Here is a 15,379-nt window from a genome sequence, read left to right as displayed (position 1 = left end):
CAGCAAGGCCCAGATGTTTCATCAACACAAATATCAGGGAACTTCCCATGATATGGAAAGCAAACAAAAAAGCATGGATGATGCCTAATTTGATGGAAGAATGGCTCAAAGGATTTAACAATAGAATGAAGAGTCAGAATCGCCATGTTTTTTGTTCTTGGACAATGCAACATGCCACCCTCACATTGAATTGTCAAACGTGTGTCTTGCATTGTTTCCTGCTGGAACAAGCATCATGCAGTTCTTAGACTTAGGTGTAATAAAGTGCATCAAGTTAAACTATTGCCAATTGGTTTTGCATTCGATTATCACAAAGATGGAATCCAGTTCATCTACAGCTGAGATTTCCCAATCTGTATTTGTACTGGATGCAACACTGTAGATAGAAGAAGCACTCAGGAAAGTGATGCTGGCGACAATCAAATCTTGCTTTCGAAAAGCAAACTTTTTATGTAATGACAATGAGGACGCAGTTGAAATTAGCAAAGATGATGGTGCCAGATTCAGAACTCTGAAGGAAATTCTAAATCATGCTAACTTTGTGAATATCGCATGTTGAAGATTACATAAGTATTGACAGCGAAGTTGCAACCAAAAATAATTTAGAGAACATAGTGCATTTTGTGATCATCAGCATAAAGATGAAGATAAAGAGATGGAGTCTGAAGACAACATGGATCCTTGCAAAGAATAGTGTGTGAAGACTTACCATCAAGCTCTAAAGCACATCACAGAACTTCAAGACTTTGTTCTGAGTCGAAATGACTCAGAACTGCTGCTTCTGGCCAGTAGAGCAAAAATAATAGCTGAAGAGTGTGTTTTCAAGGGCAGTTCAGTGCAAACTACTTTATTTGACTTCTACTCCAAAACATAAAATATCCTATTTATGTTACGGGGATGTAGAAAACTGTGTTAAGCAAAATAAAACAGTGTTTTGTGTGTCTTTCATGAAGTAATTTAATCTCTCCTAATCTTTAAAGTATGCAAGATAATCCATTTTACATGTAAGGTATCAGTGAAATTAATTGAAACAATCTCTTTACATACATGGAAGAAGTTTCAATTAACACATCTTTAATTTTACCACACAAAAACGTGTGCATCCAAGAGTTATTCCTGACCAAGAGAAAGTAAGTTGTTAGAATGATGACATTTATAAAAGCATTTCAACTAGAATTTAACACAAATTTAACAAGAAGTTTACAAGTCTAGCATATATAAATCATAAAAAGTCAATATATACACATATGCAATACAGAATAGCAAAATACATCTACTGTATTAGAGTAATTTTATTGAGATTTGAATGGAAAGTTTTTGTGTATTTTTATTAACAACTGTTTTTATTTAATATGTGAATAATTAATTAAGTAAATATGTGATGTAATTATAAGTTGTGAAATCTAACACATTATTCCTGATGTGAGATTGTATTCTTTGTTTTGCAGCTTATTTTAAACTATTTTACATCACATTTCATTTGAATAAAATCAAGTTGAAATGTCCGCAGATAAAATGCACATCAGGCATATTATGCATGCTTTTTAAGTTTCATAAAGGATATCAAGCTATACAAACAGTAAAAAAAAAATACTCATAGTGCATATGGGAAAAATGCTTCTAAACTCTAAATTTGTCAAATGTGACAAAATTTTGAAAATTTCATTCAGGAAATCATGAACTGAAGGATACAAAACATATGGGTCCCCAAAAGCTGTTGAAGAGAAATTGATGGAAGAAATTGTTAAAGATTGACAGATGAATTTACAACAAATCTTAGTGTATCACAGATGCATATTGTTGAAACACTTCATCCACTTGAAATGGTTGTAAAACATGATGATGATTGTGTTCTGCATGCAATTTTCTCTCCACTTATGAATAAAACAAACTGAATTGAGTATAATTTTGACTGACAAAAGTAGGCAGCTGCAAGATTTTATTTTATTTTTAAATTGGTTACTCATTTTTAGAGAACTTTTTTACAAATGAATAAAAAAATTAGTTAAAATTAAAATATTTGCGCAGGTGGTGATTGTTCGGTCAAGTATCGAGGTTGATTTTGATATATGCGGTAACATCGAGAATTTATTAATTTCATTAATTAAGGGATATTTATAGCAGGTAACCTGTATATAGAGGAAACCTGTCTACTACAGAAGAGTTGTTTGGTCCCTTGGCATTCTGTAATCAGGACATTCCAATTTTCAACGCGAGTGTTGAGAGTTGAAGTCAACAATTTGACGTCATCAACGATGTTCCAACTCGAGCACAAAGTGCTTAATTCCCATAATTCCATTCTCAGCAAGATGGATTCCATTCAAATGTCTTACCAATTACCCACAATCCATTGGAAAGTAGCAGTCAACATATCTGTTGAGTGCTGAGTGTGTTGAGAGAGCACTGACAATAGCGCCACTTCAACGTTGAAAAACAAAATGACTTTTAACGAACGTTGAGATCAGCACCGAGTCAGTGTTGAAAACTGGAATGTCCAGTGTATATATATATATATATATATAATTTGTTATTATTATTAAGCTGGCATGATTTAATTTAGGATATATATATATCCAAAATTAAATCATGGTCTTCGAGTGAATGTTCTTGATTTTTGTTTCTTAATTTAGATGTTGTAGAGGATCAAAGAAAATTGAACTGATCAATAGAAAGAACTGAGACTGACTTTGTTTTAATTTATAAAGGGTACTAATAACTAATATGAATTATGCTAAAATGTCAGAATAAACAGGCCTCATTCAATCTGATCTCTACTAACATCCATTAAAATTTTAATTTAGATATCTTTACATTTTATTGTTTCTGATCCAACATTTACATACAATACAATTATTAATAATACAGCACTATTCCAAAATCCACCTCTGACTGGTTGCCAATGCAATGTGTCTCATTACATATAGAATTAATAAATGTTAATATCATTGAACGCTATTCAGTTTCATTATTGTTTGTTTTATTTGTGCTATCAAGTAAACATGGATCCTATCATCATCATCATTTCTGCCAGCTGTAAGGTATGTGCATGGTGTGATACATTTTCTGCAAGCAAAAGGACACACTGACACCAAAATTCATTGTCAATTGTGATATATGTACAACGATAACGTTATGAGTGACAGCTATGTGAGGAACTGGTGTAGGAAATTCAGGGATGGCACACAGATATGCACAAGTGTGAACAAGGATGACACTCAATTGGCTGATAAATTCATTAAAGAAGTTGACAAGTCATGTGAAAAACATTTCATGATTTCAGAACTTTGACAAATTTACTCAAATTTTGAAGACTAGTTTATTTGGTATTGACAGAGAGATTAGGTTACCCCAAAGCTCTGTACCTGGTGGATACCAAAACAATTTACTGTTATTAACAAAACTCAAAAAATGAACTCAGCTTTGACATTTCTTCTGCAACATCAAGGAAGGGGACAAATTTCTTGACAGGATTATGACTAGGGATGAGACATTGGTTCAATTCCTGGATAGAGACTAAGAAACAATCAAAACTTTGGAATCACTCATTCTCCAAACAAATCAGAGAAATTCAAACCAACACTTCTGAAGAAAAACAACAACCAGAATCTTCAAAGTTCTTTTGCAAACCCAATTGATGGAATTCACAGAACTGGGGACAATAGCTTCAGATGCTTTGTTGAGAAACACTGAAGAAGCTTTGTAAGTTACTTCAAAACAAAAGGCATGGAATGCTCACCAAGGATGTTGTTCTCCTCCAAGACAATGCTCCACTTCACAATGCAGTTCACACAAACACTTTACTCAAGCAGTTCAACTGGAAGACTTTTGACTTCCCTTACAGTTCAGACTTAGCACCAAGTAACTGGCATCTATTCAGGAAGATGAAGGTCTGGCTGGATATGCAGAAGTTTGAAATAGAGATGCTCACAGATGAAATCAACAACTGGCTAGGTAACCTGGTGATACCACTTTTTTTGATGAGGGATTGTAAAAGCTGGTGCCACAATACAACAAATACTTGATTTTGAATGGTGATGATGTGGAAAACTTAATCTAAGTACTAGATGTACTTCTCACAAAAAAAAGTTTATTATGAAAGATACATGAGTATCATAAATTTGAATTAAATTCTCTTCTTCACATTCCAAAGATCAAATAAAAAGCATTCAAACAAATTTAACAAATTCTTAAAAATGTTACAAAAGAAATATAGTAAAATTCTAAATTAATAGCAAATAAGTTATACTACAGTAAAATAAACTAGTGTAAATAATCTTCACTGCAACACCAGCTTACTGACTATAACCATCAAAACTTACGTACCAAAAGACAACAAATATAATTTACTTACTCGAACCATTATGAATCTTTCACGTTTTCAAATACAAAGAAATATCTGAAATATATAAATTAATGTTTTCAATAAAAATATATTCAATAAATGACTAGGAATATATTAATGTAAATTATTTAAACATAAGATTTAACAAACTTACTGTTATGTAAAGTTCATTAAGTAATTATAAGTTAAACAGTTATAATAAAACTGTTTGTTACAATTGTTCATGGTTATTGAAATAAATTTTGTTTACATGTAAGATACATTTCTGTATAAACATTCGTGGTTATAATGAGTTGTAGTAATTACTAAAAATTTAGGTAACTCATTATAACCATGAATATTTTTAATGATTACAACTACTAAATTTTTATCCTGTTAACACTTAAACTGCATTTATGTCACATCAAAGAATTTCTCCTGGAAAAGTTCAACTACTTTTCAGCATTACATTCACAGATTTTAAAACTTGCACACCTAGTCATCTACTTTTCCTTCACGTTTAACATCACCACATACGTCCAGAACAGGGGTGTTATTTTGGGGAGCCAACTTTCACAAACGGTGTGTGAAATGTCCTTAGATTCCTGGAGTTTGCTACTTTGCCCAAGTATGCATCAAACATTTGTCTGTAACTCATAAACATTGGTAATGTGCTGATTATATGGAGGAGACATCCCCACATCCTACAATTTGTCAACAATACTAACTCCAATTTATCTGGCCTTACATTGAAAGAAAGAAATGTGCCTTGGTGTCACTTGAGCAAGAAAGTGACACCAAGGCACATTTTTTGGATATATCTTTCTCTCTTAAGAATGGTGAAATTACTATCAATGTTTACAGATTTTGGAAGTTGCACACCTGAAGCCCTCTATAACCCATTTTTCATCCCCTGGTCCTCTCATGATCAATCGTTTATAAGATGGTGCCTTTAGGACTGATTAGAAGGAATCCACACATTGTCAAAGTTTGTCATAGTAAAGATGCAGTGTCAAAGTTTGACAATGCATCTTTACTGTGACAAACTTTGAAATCTTTTCTCATATCTCTAGACTTAACATTTTCTTTCTTGACACTCAAGAATTTTTGCTACTATAATATGATGTTTTTCTTTCACCAAATGTTCTATTTTCCTGTTTTGTCTAAATTTTGTAATATCTACGAGTGTTAAGAGTCAAAGTTAGATCGCCTGTGCACAGGTGATCAGATTCAGGATGGATATATAAGAGACGACGAGTTGCATGGAAGTCAGAGAGACGGCGAGTTGCATGGAAGTCAGAGAGACAGCGAGTCAGAAGTGAATCACTCATACTGTTTAACAACTAATAACTGTTTATTTGAAAATGAAAAAGGATTACATGATACATACATCATACTATGTCAAAATAACTGACCTATATACCATAGGTGATTGCAAGAGAGAGTTTACAGGATATCTCATGTAGACGTAAATACCTGAAATTTGACTGATCCACTAGTAAATGTGGTACCTCCCTGTTCTGAGAATAGAGGTGAAATCTAGAATTGTCCAGAGTTTCAACGACAAAGTTATCCTATTAGGATGCAATTTAGTATTCCACTTTGGCAATGATGTTAATCCAAATAAGAGGCACTTAATAAGTTCATTTGGTGGCAAAGTTAATCCAAGTAGGAGGCACAGTGCAAACATGATGGGTTAAGGAGCTGGCAAGGACTTCTGTTATAGGACCAGGTTTTGGCAACAACTGTATAGGTTAGATCACACTGAGCAAATAGCAAAAGCAAATGAGAAAAGCAAAAAGCAATTTTTATTTGCTTAGCAAAATTGGCCCATACAACCAAAACCAAAAAGCGAGTGCGAATTTTAAGAAGCCAATCATTTTCAAGCAAGAGAAAACATAATCTTGAGAAACAAAATGGCCACTTCCAATATTCGGTCATTAACCACATTTGTTTATTTATTGAGAAAGAAAGATACCTTGAAAAGAAAACAATGCTGGGTGAGAGGAATATTAAAAATCTGTAATTACAACATTTACTCTATTGCATGAGAAAGTTTCTGTAGCTACTTTGAACATAACAAGAACCATATGACAACTAATGGAAATATGATCGGTGTCAAAATTTTTTTCGTTGGCGAAAAAATTTGACAGTTCTGAACTTCAAAGCAATTTGTGAAATGATAAAATTCACCAGAAACGACATCATGACTGACGTGTTATTCACCTTTGTTTTTTGCTTTCGCCAGTGAATTGCACTCAATGTGAACTAAGCTTAACCATCGGAGAAATGGTGGGCGACAATTTGTTAAGTCTTGGAGGAATGAGCGGCAACTGCCTCGACGGACAGTCAATTGTTATATTCAAATCAGTAATTTATGGCTAGAAGGTCAAAAGGTTACAGGAAAGTGTTGTTTTCAGCATTGAGAACATGACAGGCCGGCCATGTGGCATTTCTGAGTTTTCTCCACATCTTTAATGCCTGAATAGGGGCTAGTTACCCTTAAAAAGACCTCCTGGAAGGCATTCCCCCTAGGCAAATCACCCAAATGTTGCATTGTCCTAACTTAACTACAAATAAACAAAAAGATATTAAAGGTATTATTGTTTCTTACGGAAAAATTTGTTTTGGTTTTAGAACAACTTTTAAAAACAAATTGTTATAAAACCAAAGTTTGGCTGTAGTCTGTAACTGCCTATGCATTACATAAAAAAGTCACTTTAGCAAAATTTTAAACACATATATAATTTGTGTACAGAGATTGCAAATTTACTACTTATTACTGATAAAATGGTAAATTTTCAAAAGCACTAAACAATAAAGATTGTTTTACTATTTTGTTTTAAATTCGAATTTAAAAAAGAACGAATATTTCAAACACTGGTCGTGCATGTAACGGTAAAAACGTAAATCCATTCTTAATAACGTCACAACTAATGTAAAATTTAAACATCCAAAATAATCCTAGCACACGTATATAAATTACCCAAAGGTAAAAACAATATTAGACAGGAATAAAGTAAAGCGGCTTCTGCAGAGTCATAAAATTACGTCATATCCGTTTTATAGAAAGACTTCCAGGCCATGGATAAACTGTCGGAGCCTCTATGATTAATGCACTGTTTGTTGAGATGCACTTTGTGTATTTCCATTTTTTCTATGTATTTCACCGCTTGTGCTGACCTTGTATGTTTAATAATCTCCGCCTTGTCCCAATAAACCATAACATCCTGCTCCTTGGCGAATGCAGCTAGTACCATACTATCCATGTTTTTATTGACTGTGTGTTCAGGTATGGAGACTCTCTATATGTGATAAAGATCCAACAATTTCTTGACATAGTTAGGTATAGATTTTTTAGGTATTCTAGCTTTTTCCCAAAATGATACACTCGCATATTACAAGATTTATGCTTTCACTCACAGTTAGTTTAACTTAGCAAATGTTAAAAAACAAAACTGCGAGTACTTGCTGATTTGACGATAATTTTGCACCCATGATTTGGTGGTTTATCTCTCCGACTAAGAAAATATGTTTTTTAGTGCTTTGTAATTCCACTGACATCTTCAAAAAAAAAACTATATGTCTTAATAGCCCAGCAAATTGTTTTAGAATGGCAAACAAAGCAAATACGTGCCACTCTCTAGCATCATATGTATGGAAATGATTCGATGCAAGTCGGCACTGGTTCTAGTGATCAAAATGAGCTGAAATTTATTGTGGGAGTATTTAAGGGTAAAATAAACAAAACTAGGCCCTATGTGTTGGAAAAAAAATATTCAAAAGATAAGGGACACCCTAATATATATACACATAAATTATAAATTTATATATTATTTATAAGTATATAAATTTATAATTTATCAAATTTCTATTTATTAAAATATATAGTGTTACATGTAACACACAAAATTCATATATTGCAAAAATGCTATTATTCCTCAACAACAATCAAGTGAACAAAATGTTGAAACAAAAGTAATCAACATGTACTAAACTTTTGTACTAAATTGTACTAAACTTTAAAATTATCACATTGAAAAATCACTGGTATGATCATCATCATCAGAATCTTCCTCACTAGAATGTTTTTGTATGGTTGAAACAGATGATGGTTTCCAAGTGTAACATTTTATCATTGGAGCTTTTAAGTAGCTCCTTTGCTAATAACAGTGCTTCATAGAAATCAGTAAGAACTTGATTTTGTAGTTTAGTTTTTATTAAATTTAATTGCAAAAAAATATGTTCAACTGCTGCACTTGAATGAGGAAGAAATAAAAACATCTATTTACTGCCAAAGTAAAAAAGAAATATAAAATAGAAATGAATGTTTTGAAAGATACTAAATTGAAAGGAAAGGTACTAGGATTTCATGAATGGTACTAGAAAAATGGTACTAGGAAAATAGTGTTGGGTATCTTGGTACTGGAACAAGTAAAAGGTACTAAATTAGTACAAAAGTACTACATGGAACAATTCTGCTGCTGCCTTTGTAGCCCCGATTCTGTTACCTGGATGCGCCTCAATCTAGTTTTGCCGTTCCTTCCACTAGCTCTATGGTTGCCCATAGAGCTAGTGGAAGGAACCATAAGTTCTACAATAATTAAATATTATAACTCTGGTTCATAAAGGGCCTGCCAAGCTGCTGACAAAGAAAGTTCCTCTTTGTAATTGATATGTGCACTGTTTAACCTATCCTGTGTTGTTCCTGAGTATTTTCGTGTTGACCTCATTTGACCTAACCCATTGACTCCAAACATACTCGTTTCTGCATTGAAACATTTTTGATACTAGATGTCGATGTGTGTCATAATTTTTATATTAAAACAAACTTTCAAAATATAATTTTTTTTGTTTTTATATTTTTCAATATATTTATTTTGTTGGTGCAAAATAAAAAAATAATTTTTAATGATACAGTAGCCATGATTATTATTTTAAAAAAAATTTTTTGTTAGGCTTAACATCGACAAAAATTCAACATGGTTGCCTTAAAAATTTCTGAAACCTCCAAAAATCTAAGGCAGTGTGTTGCATCTTACCAGGACACTAGCTTGTAATTGTGTCTCTATATCGAGGTCAGCGGCATATATTGGTCTACACCCACAATACTCCGCATGTGGCCCACCGAGCTTTTGTGAGTGGCCCGGACGTGACCCGTAAATAATGCAGTCAAAATATAAATTTTGAAATTTTTGCGGCAAAAAATGGATTCGGTCACTTCGCCCACACTGCAAAGTCCCTTTTATCCTTTCTGTAAAAAAATGTGCTCAAATTTTACGTTGTTCGCATCAACGTAACTGCATGAAACGTCATACTCAAAAATGAAATATGCAAAGAACATATACAGTCAAACCTGTTTTTATGCGGTCTTTTTTGTGCAATTTTTTTAATGCAAATTTTTTATTTGTGCGGTTTTTTTTGTGCGATTTTTTTTTGTGCGATATAGTTGGCGACTAGTCTCGTGCGATTCGTCATGTCTCACGTTGACTTATTATAGCTAAATAAACTTATTATAGCATAAATGCACTTATTATAGTAATATTATTGCATGAATATGCGAAAAATAAAATAATTTACTTTTTAAGTCAACAAAACACCACCTGGACAAAAATATGTAAAACAGACGATAGACCAGACGATGCAGTCAAGTGCTGACATCTGTTGTCAATAAATTCTATTTCGTACGGTTTTGAGTTATTTTCTATGTGAGATTTTTTTTATGCGGTGTCCCTATTGACCGCATAAAAAAAAAAATATTTTTTTAATTGTGTTGTGAAAACTATTTTTTACAGCCATTCGTGAAGTTTCGTGCGATTTTTTTATGCGTTTTTTTTTTAATGCGGTCCCTATCCACCGCATAAAAACAGGTTTGACTGTATATAGAAATCGACTTACTGATTCACACCTGGATGCTGTTTTACGAGTAGCATGCAGCAGTTACAAGCCTAATTTAAATGAAATTGTGAAAAAATGTTTGCAATATCAACAGTCACACTAAATTTCTAGGGTGAGTGAGAAATTATATAAGTTTTTTATTATAATCGTTATGTTGCAGCCCGTGTGTAATAGCTATCATGTGTATGTGGCCCAAGAAAGAAAAAGATTGAGTAACACTGGTCTACACTATGTAGAGCTCTAGCTAGAGTAAATCTAGCTGAAAGTCTATTGTGAGCAGCAAAACAGTTTAATTACAAACATTTTAAGCCTTTTTTAAAGATCATCTTCGGGTAAAATACAGAACTGAACAAAACAAATGAATAAAATATAACAGTAAATGGTAGTGATCCATGAAAATGGTCTTTAAAAAAAGCCAAAAATGTAATTAAATGGTTTTGTTGCTAACAAAAGATTTTGTGTGTAAATTTTGAATATCCATAGTTATAGTTTATATTTGCTAAAATAGTCTCTTTCAAATTGTTGAAAATATTACATTTATCACAATCACTGGAAGTTAATACAATCAAATATCTTCATCACATTTGTTTTGAGAATTCTCAAAATAGAAAGTAAGCAATAAAAATGAATACAGTAGAGAGTCGTTAATCTGAACCCCGGTAATCAAAATCACCAGTAATCGGAACGATTTTCAGTCGGACTGTGTCATGCTGAATCGAACGTTTTTTATACTAGATTTACTTCTAAAGTATAATTTTCATGTTTTAATATTCTTCAATATATTTATTTTGTTTGTACAAAATGCAGAAATAATTTTTAACGATACGATAGCCTCGATTATTATTATAAAAATTTTTCGTTAGGCTTAAAATCGACGAAAATTCAACATAAAGCGACACCCAACGGAGAAAAATTTGAACATCGGACAGGTTAATATATTTTTTAGTACATAATAGGTAATCGAAACAAATCACTAATCTGAACAACCTCAGTCCCCAATTGATTCCGATTTTCGACTCTCTACTGTATCTACAAAAATTGGGATAAAACTAATCTGAACTTTGTAAGTTGCTATTCACATTTTTCACCAGATGCTCGTCTTCTGGTGTTTAAAAACAAAACTATTCTACCTGGGTCATTTGATTCATTCTTGTGTATTATCAGCAGTAAAGATGTATAGCAATAGAAAAAGCAAAGTTCTCTGTTGCATTCCAAATTGCAATTTCAAAACCTTACAGGAGCCTAATATAAGTTTTCCCATATGATTATTCGGAAATCAATCGGTTATATTTTTCTCTGAATTCTGAGAGTGGATTAGACTGTTAAGAATTGAGTTTCCCGATTGTCCAGCTTTTCATGAACAAGTTATGCTGTCAATTTTAAAACATATTTTCTTAAAGTTTAAAATGCCAGTAATTTTGTGGGGGACTCAGGGTCGGATTTAAGAATTTCGAAGCCCTCAGCTGAACTCTGTAAGTCCCCTTACCAACCCTTCACAATTTTAGAAGTCAAAAGAAAAGAATTAAATCAGATTATGTCTCTGATTTAATACGGATATTGGAAGAAAAAGATGTGAGGTTTCACTAGTCTTCTGTTTTATAACTGAATAATTAAATTTTTATACCCATTCCATTAAAAATCTTTTTAAAAATTGGTTTTATCAATTTTTTTTAAAAAAAAGACCTTATCGTGATTCTTAGAAAAAAATTAATGAAATACTACACAAAATAAAAAGTAAAGTATATTTTGTTGGTTTGTAAAAAAAATGTTGGGTATACTATAGATTACTCCCTATGGAATTTCGTGTGTTTGGGTATATATCTGAACTCAGGGGACCGAGACGAGTTCAATGATACTCTACTTTTGGACCGGAGACGAAAAATAAAAAAGTTATCATACTTTTTTCCGGCGATCACGCGATGATAGGGAGTCGCGTCGCTCTCCGCTAAGTCGGCCTCGCTATCGCGATCGGAAGTCGCGTGCTTGCCGTTAAAATTGCCTTTAGTAGACGTTTCCCCCCTTTTTTACTTTGTTCAAGAACTACCGTGAATCGATCACTAGTTTAGCACATGGCGGCGTGTGGTGGCTCCCATACGAGAGGTCAGTCGGGCCGCCATGTTCGCTGCCATAAGTAACATTAACCGAAATGGCAATCGCGTGATGATCGGAAGTCGCGTCGCTCTCTCCGCTCTCGTATCGCGTGTTTAACGCTCCGGGAGATGACTGTAGTCCGACGTCATGGTTTGCAGACTTTACCGCAAGATGGCAATACTAGCAACTACGATGCCGTCTGCATGAGAGCATTAAAAAAGTATGGTAACTTAAAAAGAGCGATAACTTTTTTATTTTTCGTCTCCGGTCCAAAAATAGGGTACCGTTGAACTCGTCTCGGACCCCTGAGTTCAAATATATAATCAAAGTCCTGAAATTCCATAGGGAGTAATCTATAGTACACCCAAAATGTTTATTACAAAATTTGACTTCAATTTTCTCTTTTGTACAAATGTTTCAGGCCTCTTGAAAGTCGAGGCCCTAAGCAACTTACATAGCTTTTTACTTGTAAATCCAACTCTGATAGGACAATGTCAAAGCTGATATTTTTTAAAACAAAGGGCAGAAATATGTATAGAATGATCTCGCTCACTTGTTTCAATATCACACAATGACATGTCCTGCTAGCAATAATTGTTCTCCTTCTATAAAATTTCTCGATAAACAACTACAGGCAGCATATATCATTATATCGAACAGTAATATATGATTAATTTTACGATCCAGATAAAGTAGCCCTTTTGTAAAAATGTAATGCCCCTAAAGTTCACAAAAAACGCAAATTGCTATTCATCTTTACTACTGACAATACTCAAGAATGATTCAAACGACCCAGATAAAATAGTTTTGTTATTAAACACCAGCAGGCGAGCATGCCATGAAAAATGCAAATAACCTACATCAAAAAGAAACCTATCAACCAATCATTCAAAGATTATATAACCAAATATGTTTTAATACAATATTACCACTTTTGTGCTATAAAAATATCAACAAATTGAAATTCTACACCCAAAGTAATCAATGCATTTTTAACAAATTAAGTTTAAAGAACACTAATGTTATTGCCTCAATCAATGAACAAGTTAAAAGGTGAAAAGTTCTACTTTCAACCATCCACGTCCAAAGATGACCAATTAACAGTGTTACAAGCACAGCACTCTTTAAACTTCATCCACTGTCAAAGATGCATTGACTAATTTAGCAGAGTAGCCGCAGTAGCTAGTTCACCCTTATAAACCTCTACATATTATTTAGAAAAATTTTATGACTTATTTTAAAGGATATTTCATACTGAGATCATATAGAAATTAAAAACAAAATAAATGTGTTTATTATGAATAGATGAAAAACTTGATTCCAGTGAATAATCACATGGCTTTAGAGGTCAATAATATCAGCATATGAATATTAAAGTATCTTTTTTGTGGTAAATTTTAAATAATAAACATTAGTTACAATATAATGTCACAGACATATATATATAAAAAAAAAAATTTTGTAAATTTGATAACGTAATGACCGAAAGAAATCAAAAATTGAGTTTGATAATGAACTGATAGTGAGTTAATTTATCAGAGCAAATTTTTCATATTTCATTAAGTATAAAATAGAAATATTTCATAAAGCATTCGTGTCTATCTTGTCATTTTACCCTTTCAAATATAATGAAATAAACAGCTAAACTCATTTTTTTTCTTTGTGTTCTTCGTTACCCGCCATTTTGATTCTATGTAATACTGATTCTATTAATTACATTAATATCACATCTCTTCAGCAATTTTAAACTCGCACAAATTCAATAAATCAGTTTTGGTTTTATGGAAAACGTACAAAGAAGTTAAGAATTTAATTTCTAACTTAACATTTGCTCCACTATCAAAATGGCGTCAATCTCATTGTCCTTTGAACCGATGTACAGAGTTGTTAATACGGAAAACTTCACATTATATAATTACTGATTATTTCAAAAGATCAGTTAGCTTTAAAATTATTGTTTAGATACATTGAAATGATTTCATTTTATTAAATTAGTTACCTTTAGATGAAATAATCTCGCGGGTTGCTAAATGGCGATACCCAATTCTCCTATTGATCGTTCGCCAAATCTTTTCTTACCGATAGAGGCGCTCTTTTCTTGCTACTGAAAGTTATCAAAAAAGCCATCATTAAATTTTCAAATTTGTTTTAAAATACGGAAAACTTGGATTTACTTGTATGAAATACATTTTAAATTGATTTTATGGAAAAATTTATTAGATTTATGTATTTTTGAAATTTTAAATACTATACGATATATCTCGTATTTAAGTTTTACATGATTCATAATACATTTATTTATTTTAATAATTTAATAATTGCGTTTATACATTAAAAAGCCAGAACTGAATATTATTTAATAAATTATGAAAATTAATCGAGAGTAGAATAAAAACTAAAATCGTATAATTTGGGTGAAACTTAGGGTGAAACCTACTACAAATTCCAAAATTTTACATTGTTTTGGAAATTTTATATTACTTTATGGTATAAAGATTAAAAGTCTCTGATTAATTGTGTGCATTAAACGATAGAGTTTATATTAATAAAATTTTTCAACGAGGTTGGTCTATATATAATTTTAAAATTTTTTGGAAGAAAAATTCTCTTCGAATTAAACTACAGTCGAGTCCTCATATGTCGACAGCCCAAGGGGAAGTGGAAATGTGTCGAGTTATCCGATATGACGACTAAAACGAAGTTGAAAAAACCACAAAACTACAATTAGGAAAATACAGTAGTGCTTTATACAGTTTCTGACCAGACGGCCAGATGGCCGAGCGGTAAAGGTGGCAGCCTACCGCTCTGGGGGACCCGGGATCGAATCCGAACGGGTCGAATAATCCCCAGGAATTTTTCGGGGGGTGGTCCGTTCGGATATGTCGGGCCCCGTCCCTCACCACCCTGTCGCCCCATTGTGAGCCTGGCCGAACCCATAATGGGCCTACTAAAAGAGGCCCTCTTAGTGCCCACAGGGCGGAAAGAGTTAAAAAAAAAAAAACAATCGAATAAAATGCTCAGAGTTTTAAAACAATACTACTCAGACACCTTATACCTCTGAGAAATTAT

At 32.7% G+C, this 15,379-nt stretch overlaps 1 protein-coding gene across 3 annotated transcripts in view; it reads right to left on the bottom strand.

Annotated features, from left to right (window-relative positions):
• LOC136977628 (RNA-binding protein lark-like) overlaps positions 1–14,430 on the bottom strand; it is a 115,437-nt gene extending 101,007 nt beyond the window's left edge. For all 3 annotated transcript variants that reach the window (XM_067273180.1, XM_067273167.1, XM_067273172.1), the window contains exons 1-2: positions 14,310–14,430; positions 4,352–4,396 (exon numbers count right to left, since the gene is read on the bottom strand). In XM_067273180.1, coding sequence (XP_067129281.1) covers positions 4,352–4,360 — 9 coding nt within the window. In that variant the 5' untranslated portion in view covers positions 4,361–4,396; positions 14,310–14,430. The remainder of the gene's footprint in view (positions 1–4,351; positions 4,397–14,309) is intronic.
• Positions 14,431–15,379: the final 949 nt, after the last annotated feature.

Source organism: Centruroides vittatus, unplaced genomic scaffold, assembly GCF_030686945.1.
Source record: "Centruroides vittatus isolate TY-2023 unplaced genomic scaffold, ASM3068694v2 contig_1114, whole genome shotgun sequence".
NCBI lineage: Eukaryota > Metazoa > Arthropoda > Arachnida > Scorpiones > Buthidae > Centruroides > Centruroides vittatus.
The sequence above is the reverse complement of the archived record's forward strand: the minus strand, read 5'-3'. Positions and strand labels throughout refer to the sequence as shown.